The sequence below is a fragment of the Drosophila willistoni genome (genome assembly GCF_018902025.1).
Source record: "Drosophila willistoni isolate 14030-0811.24 chromosome 2R unlocalized genomic scaffold, UCI_dwil_1.1 Seg167, whole genome shotgun sequence".
NCBI lineage: Eukaryota > Metazoa > Arthropoda > Insecta > Diptera > Drosophilidae > Drosophila > Drosophila willistoni.
In genome coordinates this window covers 14,731,394-14,749,433 of record NW_025814050.1, presented here as the reverse complement: position 1 = coordinate 14,749,433, position 18,040 = coordinate 14,731,394, and the positions used below count along the sequence as shown (strand labels likewise).

Below are 18,040 nucleotides of genomic sequence, written 5' to 3'. Positions count from 1 at the left end.
TAAAACTGAACAGATACGACGATGACGTCGACGACGACGCCAACGACAAAGACGACGACGACCAAGACAAGAAGAACGAAAAAGGATGCTGGGCAAAAAGTTCTTGCCACCAAAAGTAAAGGAGATAATCTTGGACAAAGACGAAGAGTAAAATGCTTGCCAGAACCAAAGAAGAAGAAACCCTGCCCTGTGTGTGTGTTAGTGCCAGGAAAGGCCAAAGAGAAAGAGCTGCACAAGAAAGAGGGGTGGGGGTGGGGAGGGTGGGGCGTTGTTGGGTTGGAACTCCGTTCTAATGACCGCCAAGATTGAATGACATTTGGGGCTGTCAGCTCTCATTGTTGGCCCGTTTTGTTGTATTGTGTCTCTGCATGTGTGTAGTCTTTAGAGATCCCAGACCCATCCAAGAGAGAGACACAGATAGAGTAAGAGAGAGAGAGAGAATCAGACATATATGAACATTTCTTTAAGCATCTCTCTGTGTGTGTTGAGAAGAAGAAAACTTTAAGTACACTGTTCATAGAGTCGAGTCGAGTTTTAAAACGAGGTAAATGACAGTGTCCCATACGTTGTCATTTATTTTCTATAAATGTTCCCAAACTTTAAAAAAACTACCAAACTATTATTAAGCAGCCTTAAGATGATAGTATTTTATATATTATTTGCTCGTCATTTACAAATTTCAGACTTTTTCTCAAATGGTCTTTATGAAATTATGCGTCTAACCTTTAGAAAAAGTATCTCTAGGTATATTCTCATTTTTGGAGATTTACATATAAAAAATGCCTAAAATTTGTGAATTTTTTATTAAAATAAAAACTACTTTTATGGAACAAATTAGCTTTAAAGGCACATGGGCAGTGCCGAATCCTCTGGGGAGGATATGAGACAAATTTGATCCCCTAAGAGAATTGCTGGAACTATTCCAGTAGCCTATGATAAAAACAGCGAAAGTTTTTTGCAATTTTATGACTATAAAAGTCTTCAATCTAAGTAATTGAGTTCCATTAAAGTTAAGATTCAATAAAAGATTTCAACTGCGAAGCATTCCATACAAGTGAAAGCACCAGACTGAAATAGTTTTGAAAATGGTGTCGAAATGTTTCAAAACTAAATGTTTTCAGTCTGTTTCTTATTTCTAGATCTTCGTTTCATATTTGTTGCCTTATAGAAACGATAGTTCAAACCTCTCCCACAGACTCCCTCTATCCCCTAGTTTAAAATTCGTCTGTGATTTAGAAATATACAATTAAATATTTTCAATTTTTCAATTTATTTGTTTCCATAAAATAACATAACATTAAGAGAACATACAAAATTCCCCCAACATTTTCCTTTAGTAACATGTTTCATGGAATTCGCTTCACTGTGTGAGTTTTTTTGGGGGGGGGGAGAAAAGCAAAAGGCTACATTTTGGGCAATGAGATAGGGTAGACGCCTTTCGGTCCAGCCGCAATCCCTGGACCCCTTGACGGACTCCCTAAAAACCCATAAGACTCGAATCCAACAACTGTGGTCCAAGTACGTGAAAATTGATAGATGAGTTATGCGCGAGGGTTGGCTAAGGGAAAGGGCAAAAGTAAAGACGATGGCGAAGGGTTCGCATGCATATGTCCTTGCACACACACACACGCAGACCACCCATAAGAAGCTCTCACCCTTCTTTATATGTGTGTGAATGTAGTTGAATGTCTGTTTTGGGTGTGTGTGTGTGTGTGTGTATGTATGTATGTGTAGTTGAGTTTTGCAAGTGGCAATGAGTCCGAAGACGTTACCGTTGGCGTCCTTTACCGCCCGATTGTCCATGCGTTTATATGTATTTTGTTGGGACTGTCTGTGTGTATGTATATGCGTATGTTTGTGTGTGTTTGTGTGTGTGAAAGCGAAGCATTTTTCAACGTTTGCGACGGCAGCCGGGGGCATTAAAAGTTTTCGTATTTATTTTGTAGTCGGTTAACAATATTCCTTTGCCTTTGCTGTCCCCTCGCAACTTCTTTGCCCCTTCTCCCAAACATGTGTGTGTGTGTGTGTGTGTATGTCGGTCTGTCTCTGTCTTCTGACGACCGACTCCGACCGACTCCAAGGCACTCACTCATGTGGCGCATACGTGTAACAGTTTTGTAATTGTATGCGTGCGTTTTGTTTGCGGACGTGGTCGTGGGTTGTCTTGGACGTCTTGTAGGAACACATGCGAGTAGTAGATAGATAATACATACATTCATTCATACATATAAATATACACATACATACATACATACATGCATATATATGTATGAGTAAGGAATACAAGTACATGGAATTTGTAAGCGTGTATGTGTGTGTGAGTGTGTCTCGTGTGTGCGGGTCGAGCTGAAAACTTTTATGTGTAATACATCAATTGCAAAAAGATAGCCAAATGCTGTTAAGTTTATATACAACACACACAAATACAAATACATATAGACTTTAGCATCCCATACTGTCCACATATATGTATATACAGTTTGTGTGTGTGTGTGTGTGTGTGTGTATGATGGTGGTTCAGTTAGGGGGCGGTGAAGTTACTTACGCCAAGTAAAAGATACATTTATTATGTGCGAAGAGCGATGAACACAAGCGATTTATCCTTTTTAACTTTTTCCTTTAACCTCCCTCTGTCGACTTCTTCATCTGTCCACCCACACACGAGCTTGGGTGTCTTTCTCTCTCTGTGTGTGTGTGTGTCTAGTGGAGCTTTGTTGTCTCGCCTGGACCGTAGCCACCCACATCTTGGCGGTGTCTAATTTATTACCACAAGCGGGCGCAATAGTTTAAATTTCTGGCTAATTTCAGTTTTTCGCCCGCAAAAGTATGCTACATTTTTTTTTGCCTTGCCATATGAAACATCCCTACTTATGCAATTTTTCAATAGTAAACACATGAAATACATTAAAAACACATTCGTTTGCCGGTCGACAAAACTTTTCTCATTTCAAAGTTGGAACAACAAACAGCATTATCGCCATAGCCCCATCAGCATTCGTCAACACGACCAACGAAAAAAAAGGCGTCCGAAGGGTTGCGTCAAATCGAAACGGCCGAAACGAAAAAAACCAAAACGAAAAACGAAGAAGATGGTTTCAACCAAATTGTGTACAAACACACACAGAAAACTTCCTCCATCGGCCGCAGTTTTTGGCATGTGTCCGACTTGAATATGCATTTGGCGTCATTTACAATTTTAGGTACGCTCATCCTGAACGATGCTGCCGCTGCCATTTGGAGTCCCACTGACGCCAGTTCATATATCACTCGGTCTCCCAAACCCCTGCCCCTGCCCTGGCTGTCGTCACACATGTTCAACGGCAATTTCGCTTTCAATTTCGAATGCTATCTATGAGAATGTGAGACAAAGACGAAGAAGTAGAAATACGCCCTCCCACACGTAGCAGGGACACAAGAAAACAAGGAAAAAAAAAAGAACCGGCCCAAGACCTAAACACAAAAGAGCAGGGCGCTCAAAAAAAAAAAAAAAAACAAGCAAACTTGTTTGCAAAGTTTAAACAACATTTCGTTTGGCTTTGCTTTTGGCTTGTATGGTATGTACGTGCCGGCTCACCGCCTCCGTGTCGCATCCCCATCAATGGGCGAAACTTTCCTGAGCCCGGCCATTTCTTTTTTTGCGTTCGTTTTTTTTGTTTTTTGCGTATATTTATAAGATAAACAAATACAGAGACAGATTGTCCTGGCGTGTGTGTCAGATGACATCTGGGCAGCGTTTCAATCTAAAGTGGGTTTTCGATAAATCTTACCAAAAGTCAGCCAAGCCGCCAGGCTAACTAAAGGTTTAGTTCCCATACCAACCCATCAACAGTCTGTTTCGGTCTGCGGAGGGGGTCATCTAATTAACTTGGCCACATCTAATGAATTTGAGCAACGATTTTTACGACACTTCAACTCGAATATGAAATCCCTTAGGGGGGGGGTTGGGTCACTTTATCAATAATTCAATCACAACTACTTGGGCCAAAAAGGCTGCTCGTAAAAACTGCAGACTGCAAGACGTCGTCGTCTAATTTGTATCCGTCAGATATTTCGAATTTAGCTGGTCACGATGTATTACGCATTTTATTACACAGAAAAATTCTCAGATAAACTTGCGCGCAAATAAAATGACCAATAAAAATTAATAAAAGGCCAAAGAGGATGACTGACTCTTTCTCAGCATTCAAGATCTTTTTTTTTTATAGTTTTATTATCTGCTAGATTTCTGATTGGAATAATGCTGCCGGCTTGCCTGGCTGGACATTGACAGTATACTCGTCGGGGTCACCAAGTCTTAAAACTCAAAAAAAATCAACAACATCAAAGTTGCTGAACGGGCGCTCGTAAAAATCTGAAGGAAAAACGAAACAAAAACCCCCCAAACACACACACACACACACATATACATTTGGTGTAACTGTGAAGATGTAGATAGCGTTGAGGGTTGGGGTCTTAGGGGTCGGGGTTGGTTGCGGCGCCGACCCATAAAAACATTGACCGCAAAAACTGAGAACCGCCCAGAAGACCATTTCCAACTTATTAAGTAATAAATTCCAATAAGAACAAAGACTCACGAAAAATTTACAAGAGGGCCTTCCAAAAACAAAACAAAAAATATGTATATGCATACTAATAATAATAATAATAATAACAATAATAATAATAACCGAGGTGATAATGATCGGCAAGACATCGAAAAATGACCGTTAAACACACCTACGACGCACCCAAACAGCGCAACCCTTTCGATGCCAAGTCATAAAGCAACCGGACACAAAGACAAAAAACAAGAAAAAAATGTTTACATATCGGCCAAAAAAAGAAACCTTAGCCCTATTTTGACTCTAGATATCAATGGGCCTTGCCCATTGACGCGAGTGATTTATATAGAAAAATTCATTATTTGTTTGCCACCCTTTAATGGCAGATGGGTGGGTGGTCATTTTCTTGAAATGCAAAACGCAAGCAATCGGTAAGAACCTTGATATAATGGCCTCATGGCGCGAAAGGAAATGTTACATTCGGTTTGCTCTATCTTTAATAAAGCTAATTTCTATTGCCGCTAACAGTGGCACGACATGCGAATCGGAATTGGAATCGCAGCGCGAGTTTAAATAACCATTATTAAGGTGGCCTGAAGAAGGAAGGGGAACTCGGACTCAAACTCGGACTCGGATTGACCGCTTCACTTGTAATTGATGTACAAAGAAGAGGTGTGTATAGTGCCACGACGCGTCGTTCTTGCATAACTCGAACAACTTAAAAAAACGCGTTCGCATGCGGTGAACATAATTGATGAGGCACTTCACCAAGCCCACCAAATCTCTCTCTCTACACACACACACACACACACCCTTCGTCGTTTATCTATATATCTGAAAAGGAAGAATGCTAATACCTATAGAATCTTATTTATTATAGTAGTAGCCCAGTTAAACCAAAAAAAACGAACAAGAAAACATGTTTTATCATTAATGAATGTGATCCATACATGGCATATTATCTGATCGGGGAAAGGCATTGACCTGCAAATGGAATTATTTATTGTGCAAATTCTTTAAAATGTAATTTTAATACTTATTTGTCTATCGAACCGTTCAAGTAATGAAACAAATGACTTATTTAAAGAAAAAGTAATGCTTAAAGTTGATATCCTAGAAACAAGAATAGTTGGAAAACTCCTTAGTGAAGGCAATACATTAATTTTTGCTCTAATTCCTTATTCTTCCTAGGTTATATACATATGTCGGAAAAGATTTATATCTAGATTAATATTTCGTCGCCAATTTTAATGCTTCAAAACGCCAAAAATAAACGTAGACTCTTATAGAAATATAGAAACTTTGTTGAAATTTTCTAACACTTCCAAAAAATGCTAAAATTGCTTCAAAATTTAATAAAATGTATAGATTTTACAGGCATTTATCTCCTTATAAAGAAAAACAAAACCTTTTCAAGTAATCAAAGTGAGTTAGAGTCCTTCAAGGTTGAGGTTAATGGGTAACGTTTGGAAAATGTTAGAATCAATACGTATAATCTTTTATAAAGATGAAAAACTTTACGAAAAAATGGTGTTCAGATCATTGGTAAAAAGTTGCCAGAAAGTTTACGTAAAAATTCGATTTAATTTGGAATATATTGTATATGCTAAATAACCCCTAAATAAACATTCTCTTTTACTACATGAAAAGTTTACTTAAAAGTAAATAAATATATATGTAAATAAAAGAAATGTTTTATATTTTTTAGAAGTTCAAACCAAAACATGGGAGCTATTTTGTATTAGATTATATTTTTTGATTTTTTTTCAAAATAATTCATATACTTTTTCAAAAATTGTTACTTTTTCTTCACTATTCTTTAGAAAGTAGAAGAATTTCATACCAAATTCTGTACCAAGTATACTCCAGCTCATTTAAGTGTCTTCAGTGTCTTTATAGTAAATCAGTAAATGGTCAATCTACTAAATTAATAGGTGTATTAAGATATATATAGCCATTTTCTCTCTTAATCAATCATAACGTTGTTGGTTTTGGTTTACGATTATGCAATGCAAGAGTTCGTTAAATAAAGTGCATAGTCTAACTAAATATTCTACAGTCAATCGGTTTATCTATGTCAAAGTTGAAGGGGGGCACATGGAAAGGGAGAAAGGTGAGATTCAGAAATAGCTTGAAATGTCCATAATGATTTTGCCAAATTGAGTTTGCATTTTATATTTCATTAATTATGCACAGCAAAAGATGCAGCTAGTGGGAAATTACGCACAGACCAACGCACAATGAGACGGAGATAGACATAGAGATGATGCCCTAGGAGTGCCCCTTCTGCACATATTGAGTATCACTCGTATCTAGGTAAATCGTAAACACCTGTGCAACTGGGAAAAGATTCAAAAGCATCTTTCGAATGGCAGGCAGAGAGAGAGCTATAGATAAAAATGCAACCAGAATGGCCATTGAGAGGAAATCTTACGGCTGATTTGACCCGGCCACACAATGTTGGGTACCTCAAACCTTTTCTCATCCTTTTCCATTGACGCTGTCATTCGCAGGCATTACACATTACACACACACACACACACACACACTCACATACATATTGGCCCCTTTCGGTTTCCTTAAATGTGACAAATTTTAAATCTGCTTCGCTGGTCAAAGGAGAACTCGAACTGAAACCCCATAAACCTTTCCTCTGCACTGCACTTCCTTCGAGCATTGGCCAATCGAGAAAAAGCAGCACTAAAGAAAAGTCGATTGTGCATTTTACATATATACATACATATGTATATGTATCTATTTCCATATACAATATGCAACGTTTATGTATATAAATACATGCATACATACATATATTTGTAGGTATGTATATATATATATATAAAATAGAAGACTAGTGCATATTATATTTTCAATTTTATTTTACTCAATTTTATTGTATTTTTCACTTGATATATTTATGCAACGAAATTGTTTGCATTCTCCCTTGAGTTGTCACGCACAAAGGCAGAAGTAAATTGTTTAATTTGATTTCATTTTTAGGGGGGCATGCGGCGTATGGAAAGAGGATCCTCTTACGTCATACAGCCACACACACACATATATATATATATAAACATGGTATACACAATCAAACTACTATAGTTATAGTTATAGTTCATGCCATGAGCTAAAAACACACCCCTTGACATGGACATGTCTTTTTCAATGTGCTTTCGTGTGTATTTGGGTGTGCAATGCAAATCAAATCTCTGGCCATCAAATGACTCAATATGCTCCAACCACCACCACCACCACCATCAGAATCATCATCAGCACCACTCCCACCCACTGCCATACGAATGCGAGGCCATTCCGTTTCTTTTGGCAATTTCCTATACATTAAATTACGTTTTCAATATTACTTTTTTTTCGAATATTTGTTGTAGATATCTTCTGCGAATGAAAAAGGCTACAAAATCTAAAACTTTACACACACAAACACACACACACATCACAGTCTCAGGTGTGACGCCAGCTCCATGATTCAAATATGTATACAAGTCACTTATAGAGTTGTTTCAACTATGGTTTCATGGCACGCGATGCACGTCCTTTGAAAGGGTTCAACAAAAGGAAGTCGATAATTAGTTGAAATTCATATTAGATAAAATAAATACTTACCCCTGCCATCGCCTAAGCTATGGATTGAATATATTCGATGTTCGGGGAAGTTCCTTTTAGGTCCAAAAAGCTATGGGAAATTTTATGAATTTTTAAAAGTATCTTCTTTAGAATCGTTGTGAATTATAATATTATGTAATTATATGATATGATTTTTAGGTACAAATTGTCACTTGTATGGGAAGGGAAGTACAGAAAATCCTTGCAGCCAGTTGGGAGGGAAATACCTATGCTTTACTTAATACTTGATCGGTATACCAACTTATATAGTAACTTCGTTTCATCTAAGGACTTTCTGTAGCATCTTTTTAGTAAAGGTTTTAATCTAACAATAACAAAACATCATCAAAATCCAAGAAGTAATTATAGAAAGGATTAAGAAAAGAATAACTTGGTAAAGAAACAGATAAAATAAAATTTTAGCATATATTCCAGTCATTATGAAATCAATTGAACATCTAAAAATTCAATTGAGATCAATTTAACATCTAAAGATTTAAATTTTAACACGAATCTTATAGAAAAAGTTAAATATTTATTTATATAAATTTTATTTATTAAAATTTATTTATTTTAAGCATTTAAGATCTCATAGATAGGATTTTAGTCTTTAATCACAGTTCTTATAGACTAGGCAACTTGGAAAAGTTATTTTTTGTGAATTTCACTGCATTAGAATTGAAAGAAAAAGTTTTGCTGTTTTATTTGTATCTAAATATATATATCTGTATGCTATATTTCATTGAATATTTCTTATTATTTAGTATGAATGTTGTAAATAAAAAAAAAATTGATCCATCATCTGAATAATTTTTTTAGAAATTCATGTATTTGCACTTTAGTTAACCTAATTATTATTATTATTGTTGCTTGCCTTGCCTGAGTTTATATATTCATATACATATATAAATAATAATGCTCTAAAAAACAAATAGTTTAAGTTTAGTTTTATATATAATAAATTTAAGTCTGATACATCAGATTTGATTTGATAATTGGCCAAAAATCCTAGTGTGTTGAGTATTTTACAATCGCCTTGCTCGAAATCGTGCTAAAAATGATTTCGATTTCGATTTTGGCGATAGATGAAATACAAAAATGTGTGTTGAGACAATGTTAACCGTTAGAACTGAATGTTTTTCCCGCACTGTAACCCAACAAAAATCGAAACAAATTGGCAAACTAAAATCTAAACCAAAAAGAAAAAAATCCTTAAAAAAATATATATGTTTATATATGTCAAAAATAAAAAAAAAAAAAAAGAACTTGAAAAAATTGGAATTAAAAAAAAGCGATGCAAAAAATTTTCGAGGAGTATTCAGTTCTGCTGTTGTTGTTGTTGCTGCTGCTATAATTGGAAGCTGCGTGGATTACACACACACACACACATTTACACCTACACCTAAACACACCATTCAAATACACACACACACACACACACATACATACATACACTTTGACATCAAAATTGGAACAGACACAAAAGCTAAGTGTGATTCTTATTTATGATTTCAAATTGACTTCATTCCTTCCCTCCTCCCTCCTCCTTTCACTTGTTGAAAACTCGCTTCTGGACCCATCAACAATTACAGGAACATTCCTCAATGCCCAATCAAGTGCAACTACTACTTCCACTTCGGCCACGGCTACCACAATAAAACAGGAGGCCATTGAGCCAAGCATTCCCGAGGAGCAACCGCATGAGGCACATGCAGCGGATCGCCGGCCAACAGCTAGTAAATTGGCCAAGTTAATGCAGCGGCCGCATCTATCACAGCTTTTCAACCGGCGCAGCAATAACAATAACAACAACAATAACAACATTATCACTCCAGTGTCCAAGAAGAATCGTTCGGCGAATTCGTCACCCACACCATCGGCACGATCCTGGAATGACAGCGATGATGAGATGGTCGATCACGATGATCGTTCGTCGTCAGCATCTTCTGCCATTTCACTGACCATGAAACGTTCATGTCAGGCCAGCGAATCGACGCTCTATCAGACGTTGCTCATGAAGCAGGAACATCAGCAGCAGCAGCAGCAGCAGCAACATCAGCAACAACTTCAAGGCGATCAGAATCCTTTGCACCGACAGCAGCACCAACAGCAGCAACACCAACAACAGCAGCAACAACAATATCTAGATGAGTTGCAGCAATCTGTCTCGGTGTCCCATCAGCAACAATTGACGGCAAATTTATTTATGGCCCGAACCATTGCCTTGAGTCGTTCCCGTGATTTTCCCGAGCTTTTTCAAAACACAACAACAGCAGCGGCCGTTGCAGCTGCAGCAGCAGCCGCTGCCAATGCCTCGGCATCTGCCTCAGCTTCGGCCACAGCCAGCAGCGGACAAGCCCCCTGTCCGGTTCCAGGTCCTGGTAGCTCCAGCAGCACTAGCAACAGCAGCAACTATATGCTGCCCTGCCCACTCTGTGAAACACCACTGGAGCAACGTGTCTTCCGGCAGCATCTAGATCGTCATTATCCCCGCGACAGTCCCGTCTGTCCGGTAATCGAGTGCGGCCGACGTTTCGCCCATCCCAACTCGGTGCGGAATCATATGCGGATTAAGCATACGCTACAGTGGGCCAAAATGAAGGCAATGCGCTCCTCGGGCGGACCGTTTGCCGGCGGGCCGGACTTTAAATGAAACTGTGAGACAGCGAACTAGTGTTGCTGGCGTCGATGCCATGTAACACTTTACCTACTCGTGCCGCGCAAAAAAGCTTTCTAGGTTGCTGCTTTCCAGTCAATGGCGACAATAAATCTAAATCTAGCACCCAATCTCGAGACACTCGCATCTATCGTAGATAGCCAAAAAAATAAACGTAGAAAAAACCAAAAACTCCCCCAAAAAAGAAAAAAAAACAAAAAAATAATACCAAATCAAGTCCATTATTGAATATGTAATTGTAAGAAAAGCGCATTCTTCCCAAATATTTTACGACAAAATGTTTCGAAAAGTTCAATTTCCAACCTTAATTTCGTGAAATTTCCGCTTACTTTTCAGCTCTTTTTAGAGTTGTTGGATTAAAACAGGTTTTTAAAAGAAATTTAAAAGTATGAAAGTCAAAAAGTTCCACTGGCGATTATAGGAATGCAATAGGGACGACCCTTGCCCACTAAAGTATGCAATAAACAGTCAAAAAATTATCCTTATCTTTCAATAAAGATCTTTTTTGATGCGCTGTGGATAAAAAAGTGGTCCTTGATGCTCACATTGTTTATACATAACTATTTAGCTTGTGAAAGGTTCATTTTTTTTTAATACAATGATATGATAAGAAGGTAAATTGCCCACTAAAGTATGCAACAGCTAAATAATGTACACGCTTTCACAAAAAAATTAAGATGTTTCTGTTAATAATGGTCCGATGCATACAAATCGACAAAAATTTTCCATGACAAAAGTTGCTCCTTTAGTACAAGGACTTATTTGCCCGCCCATTGCATACTTTAGGGGACAAATTACCTCAATTTCATGTCTCTGTAATATGTATCTTGTTCGATTGATTGATTGGCCAAATAAAGTTTCAAAAGTCATGCAAAAATGGTTTCATTTTGTCAAAATTCTAGAGACTCAAAACAAAACTATTTAAAAGTGTTTCACTTTGGCCAATATATTGAAATTATTTGAACTCTTTGATGCATTTAGTTACTAGTTTTGCAAAATGTTTTGGGAAGTTGATGTTAGCCTACACTTGCAACAATTATTACGTTCCTATACTCGATATATATGTAACTCTAACGACAACAACACAAAAACCATATAATTTATAAATAAAATGTAAAAATCCAAGTATAATAATTAATTAATATACAAGAACTAAGCAACATTCGAAACTTATGAGGCGCAGAGTGTAGCAGAGCTGCATATTTAGCTGTAATTTAGAGACTCACAGAGAAAGCAAGAGAGAGAGAGAGAGAAGGGAAAGCTACAACAGACATTTAATATATATATGCAACTATATACTTATATATAGTATGTCCAAATAGTCTACTCCTAATAAACTCCAGCAGCAAGCAAAAGTCACAACTCCAGTAAATAAAAATGCGTGCAATATGTGCAGTATTACAAGAACAAAATGATTAATAGAATTCTAGAATTTCATAAGGCAAACCTATACCTATATACATACATATATAAGCCATAAGAGGAAACTATGTATATGTACATGTAGATAATGAGCTGAAAACCAAGCAAAAACCAAAAAAAAGTAAAGTAAACTATAATTATAATTATATAGTTATTATTACTAATGATACTGAAACAAAATAGAATGTGCCTGCGTAATATATTTTTAGCCAAAAAAAAAAACAACAAAACAAACCTAAAACTTACCTAAAGTTGAATATAAACAAAAAAAAAACATTAGTGGATAAAATTAAAGAGAAAAAGAGTTTTTATTAGAGAAAATTCGTGAGAAAAAAAAACGCTCAAAATTGAAAAAAAAAAAACCGAAAAAAATGAAATCCTATGTTCAAATATTATTTCAATTTTGGCGGCCGACAGAAAAAAAACCAAAACAAAGAGCAGATGGAAAAAAAACATACGTAAAAAGGTTCCTATAATGTTAATCAAAACTGACAACAAAACAAAAAAAAAACTACAAAAAATATAAACTAAAAAAAAGCAAAGAATGAAATTTCACAAACAGATCGTTCGTTTGATCGATTGATTTAAGTATACATAACAAACAAAACATACTAAATTGTATTTCGATGCGGACAATTTTACAATTGTAGTCTATAATAAAAACATATACCTACTAAAAAAAAAAAATAAATAAAAATACATACATAGAATGTATGATGATTTAATAGCATTTTAGTTTGCCAATTGCGAAATGGAAAGGAAAGATCGATCAAAAAAGTCCTTGTGTATCTTGTATCTTTGTAATTTTTGTGCGAGTCGCCGACAAAACGATTTGTGTGAGATGGCAAATATATATATATACATATATATATAAATATATTTTGATGAATAATAAAGAGCAAACGAAGATGAGATTTGAGTTTTGTTTTGTTTCAATCCTCGATTTCGTAATGATCAATAATTGATTTGGCCTAACTAACTAATTGAATATGTCTTTTTTTAGTTTCCCGACGTTCACTGGAGATGCGTGTCCGGGCCACCGATCCCCGTCCGTGCCCCAAATGTGGCAAAATCTATCGTTCGGCCCACACACTGCGCACTCATCTGGAGGATAAGCACACAGTTTGCCCCGGCTATCGTTGTGTCCTGTGCGGCACAGTGGCCAAATCGCGTAATTCACTTCATTCGCACATGTCCCGTCAGCATCGAGGCATCTCGACCAAGGATCTACCAGTTCTACCCATGCCGAGCGCCTTTGATCCGGATCTAGCCTCACGTCTGCTGGCCAAGGCAGGTGTAAAAATCTCACCTGCCGAGCTGCGGGCTCGAGCCTCACCCACAGGTGGCAGCGGCAGCAGCGGCGGTGGTGGTGGAGGCGGCAGTGGTCAACAGAAATTGGACTTAAGTAATGCCAGCGGTGGGCCATTGGATGATGCCGAGGATTCGGATGATGATCCCGAGGATTTGACCACTGGCAATGGCCTGTATGGCATGGGCGGTGGCAGTGCCAGCGATTTGAGTCGCTATCACGAGAGTTTGCTGAGTAATTTTGGCCATGCCAATACCACTATCTCAAGAATGCGTAATGAGGCAGCCGCCGCAGCGGCCACAGCAGCCGCTTTGGGGCAACCAAAGGATCTTCAGTTACCCACTGGCAACGCTGCTAGCCAATCCCTGCTAGACACTTATTTGCAATTTATCACGGAAAACACTTTCGGTTAGTATTCATTTAAATTTTAAATTTCGAAAAGACAAATCCTTTAATCGTTGAACTATTCTTCAAACAGGTATGGGAATGTCGCAAGAGCATGCTGCTGCAGCTGCTTTGCATGCTGCCAAAATGGCCCAATTGAATGCCATGGGTCATAGTTTGGATAAGCTGCCGCCTGGTTTGTTGCCCGGTCAATTTGATTTAAGTAAACTGGCAGCTGGTGGTAGTCCTGCATCTGGTACCGGCTTTGGTGGCTCTCAGAGTGGAGCCGGTCTAACAATTGAGCCAATCCTGCGACATGATCAACAGCAATCATCCAGCAGTCTGTCACCCCATTCGCATGGACCATTGTCGCTTAGCTCAGTGGCTCGTAGTATGCAACAGCATGGCCATCTAAATGATCTTGATGATACCGAAGATGGGGCAGATGATGGCAATGAGGGAGCAGAGATTCGCAGAGATGGTTCCGAGCCAATGGATTTGGGTTTAGATCATAATAATCAATCGGGCAGCATGAATGAGGCGGCCAATTCGGATGCCGAGGAGAACTACTCCGAGGACGAGGGTGTGCACAATACATAAATTTATCAACCAAAATACCAATATGATCGATGACAACAAATTGTATACCCCAAAATCATGGAACATATGTAACGAGTAGCCTTATCCTCATGTATACCAGTTTACGTGTACATTATGAAAATGCACGATAGTTACCTTAGGACTAGTAGAATTTTATGTTGTGTGTTTATGTTTAGAAGCGCACATACATACCTATATATATATACATATATATATATACTTATATACATATACAGATGTACCTGTACTGTGTATATACTTACATATAGTAATTCATGAAACAGGAGAGAGAAGAGGTGAAATGAGTTAATCGTCTTCAACACGAGGGCTCTAAGAACATTTACGCCTAATCGTCAAAAAACAAAAAACAAAATAAAAACAAAACTAAATCTACATACTATAGTATAAGTTTAGTTGTAATATTTACAAAAACAATTGTTCAGCCCTGTAAATACAAGAATGTTGTACGAGCCCCAAAAAAGGATAACGAGCTGCAAACGATCCGTCTCCATTGCATTTATGCTAAACTGTAACTCTAAACTGTATCAGACAGAAGCAAATTCAAATGTGCCATGCCATCACAGAGCTAGCATAAGATACACAAAATATGTATGTATGTATGTATATATCTGGCCGATTTAAAAAAATGTGAAACAAATACAAAAAATTAGCTCCTTAAAGTATACAATAGACAGTTGAAGAAAACTTTTACTGCCTATTGCATACATTAGGGGACAATTTTTTACTTATTTCACATAACTAGATCCGGCTTTGACTACATATAGTGCATATATGTACATATAAACCGATGTATGGGCATTAACTTCCAATTCGCCTAGCTAGACAATTTTGATTCACAAACATAGTGCTTACCATATCTCAGGAATACTCGCGGACAACTCCATTAAAGGAGCAAAACTACCAAACTACCTCAGAGAACATCATCCCATGTAATATCTGCAAAACTTCCATATGTTATGACTGGTCCCCCTTATACTTATATACATATATACAATACAATAAAATATATAGTACTACTAAATACTCTCTCCATTATACACAGAAACGTTCGCTCGTACTTAAACTGTTAATGAAATCGGGAACTTGCCAACGATCTTTTACAGATCGGTATAATAATAATAATATTATTAATAAACATAATTGTAATGACTACCTATATATACATACAATTACAATATACAGGCATATGCACCCACAATATATACGCATATACTTACAATTAGCTATATAAATATACATAAACAAGTTACATAAGAATACATAATTATTATTATCTCAGATGTGAAAAAAAAATGTATGATTGGTCAAGAATACCTCAGTATATACATATATATATATATATTTTAAACATTTAAACAACAAACAATTTGCACTCCGAGGAAACGACAAAAAATCTCATCAATCCGCGTTACTCGTTTCGTATATAAGATCATAAAAAGATGATCACAATGAACAATTTAGTTAGTTTAGTTGGCCAGCGACTCATGTTTTTCCCCTCTATGTGTGTATAATTTTTAGTTATTCGAATATTGCCTCATTTTTATATCCTAGTTTCTATTGTTAGTTTCAATCGATGAATGAGCACAGACTCTACAAGAGTAAAACCACTTGCCTTATTACAACATATGTGTTACTTTAGTAATTTTCTACCTCAATTTAATTTAATTGTATAATTATAAATTGAATATTTATTTCGTAAGACTTGCAATTTTGTGTATGTGTGCGTATTTCTATTGTTTATTCACCTTATGTAATAATTAATCACGAGTCACCTAACATATACATAGACGACAAAATCGATCGGCAAAAACAAAACAAAAATTATAATAAAAACCGAAAATGAAACAAATACTTAATTACAATAATACATAATGCAAGTATGTTTAATTTTGTACTGTTGAATTACTATTTTCATATTGCATTCGGCTTGCTTTGAAGTTTCTACCTCGCATCGCGGGGAGAGTGCAATATTTTATATATAAATAATAATGGCATTTCCTTAAAAAAAAAAAAAGAAAGAAAAATTGGTATCCAAACAAGGCTAATGCAATCATCCAATTAAAAGGCGATAGAATAAAATGAATTAGTTAAATAAAAGTCGTTATATAAGCAATATAAGTAGAGGATCCATGTGCTTAGAAAGTTAAAAAAAAATATTTATTAAAATTACAATAAAGTCGCGTTATGAAGAATAAGCAATGTGTTTTTCTATAATTATTAAACAGTTTGATGCATATGAGGTGACACATTGCAGTATTAACTCATTCATCCATCTGATAGAACGTGTATATCTGTAAGATTTCAATTGAAAGTAATTCAATAAAGTTTTAGATAATCACTTTTAAACTAGCGCGCTATCTTGTAAGTAGTATCGAGTACTTACTCATTTTGAGCTGATCGCTCGATAGTTCGCCATCGATGGAAGGACCATCGATTATTTTGCAACCCTAGTGCCATCTCTATCTTCAAGGCAGCAACCCAAAGCAAAAACAAAAATAAACATAACAAACACAACGTGGGTGAATTATAGGTGCAAATCTGTCTGCTGTTGTCCACAAGTGAATTGCTAAACACACACATGGCAAAAACGAAGAAAAACATTCGGGCCAAATCCAAGAGTGCCATTGGAGCGGCGAAGCAACAAGTACAAAATGTGAAGGCACAAATCAACAAAGCAGCACGCCAAGAGCAGTTGCTCCACAAAACCCTGACCCCCAAGAGTATAACAACTAAAAAGGAAAAGTCTGTCCAAAAGCACAAGAAACTACTAAAGCGGTTTACCGCTGCACGAAAGGAACGTAAAGAGGAAACGGCCCGAAAGAATCGCGAAAAGACTAAAGTCATAGGAGATTTAAAGCCGCTGCGTGATGCCCTACCTTCCCTTCAGGATATCTACAAACTGGTGAAGACCAAACAAAACGATCCTGCTGAAAGAACTATGCTGACCGAACCAGAGGCGCCGCTCAGTGTCAAACAAAAGATCAAAAAGAAGCGAACAGAGATGGTAAACCAGGTGCAGGCTTTCGAGAAACTGATAAAGGATAAAAACTTCAAGAAAAATCCTCGTGAAGTGATTTCCGCTCATGTGCGCAACAAATACCACACCATAGACGAGGACGATGACCAATAAACACCTACTTAGTACTGTAAGATAATTAGGTCGAAACTATTTGTGTGCCTCTGCTCAAAAACTAAATAAGTAAATAATAAATTGACTGAAATTTAGCACAAAACTCACTTTAATAAATTTAAACATCAACGGTTTCTCAAACCTATCGATATTTGCCATTCACGATCTCGATTGATCTTGAAATATCGAAGCTTCGGCCTCCTCTATCACCGCGGCATTGCTCACCTTTATGAAGCGGCACTTGTTCGAAATAACTGTAGAAAAATATAGTACTTTGAATTAACTGTTGTCAAGAAAGTCATTTCTAATTGTAATTTACATGTATTTTTGTGCTT

At 36.9% G+C, this 18,040-nt stretch overlaps 2 protein-coding genes across 2 annotated transcripts in view; both read left to right on the top strand.

The window, feature by feature from the left end:
- LOC6642528 (protein abrupt) overlaps window positions 1–14,783 on the top strand; it is a 58,285-nt gene extending 43,502 nt beyond the window's left edge. The window contains exons 8-9 of the mRNA XM_023176004.2: window positions 13,265–13,978; window positions 14,049–14,783. Coding sequence (XP_023031772.1) covers window positions 13,265–13,978; window positions 14,049–14,554 — 1,220 coding nt within the window. The 3' untranslated portion in view covers window positions 14,555–14,783. The remainder of the gene's footprint in view (window positions 1–13,264; window positions 13,979–14,048) is intronic.
- Window positions 14,784–17,033: 2,250 nt separating this feature from the next.
- Window positions 17,034–18,002, top strand: LOC6642527 (ribosome biogenesis protein SLX9 homolog). Its single transcript, XM_002064982.4, has one exon. It carries the CDS (start codon window positions 17,154–17,156, stop codon window positions 17,703–17,705), a length of 552 nt encoding a protein of 183 aa, XP_002065018.1. The 5' UTR covers window positions 17,034–17,153; the 3' UTR covers window positions 17,706–18,002.
- Window positions 18,003–18,040: the final 38 nt, after the last annotated feature.

What these genes read in the sequence shown, in the direction of transcription:
- LOC6642527 (XM_002064982.4), top strand. Translation starts at nt 17,154, where the DNA reads ATGGCAAAAACGAAGAAAAACATTCGGGCCAAATCCAAGAGTGCCATT.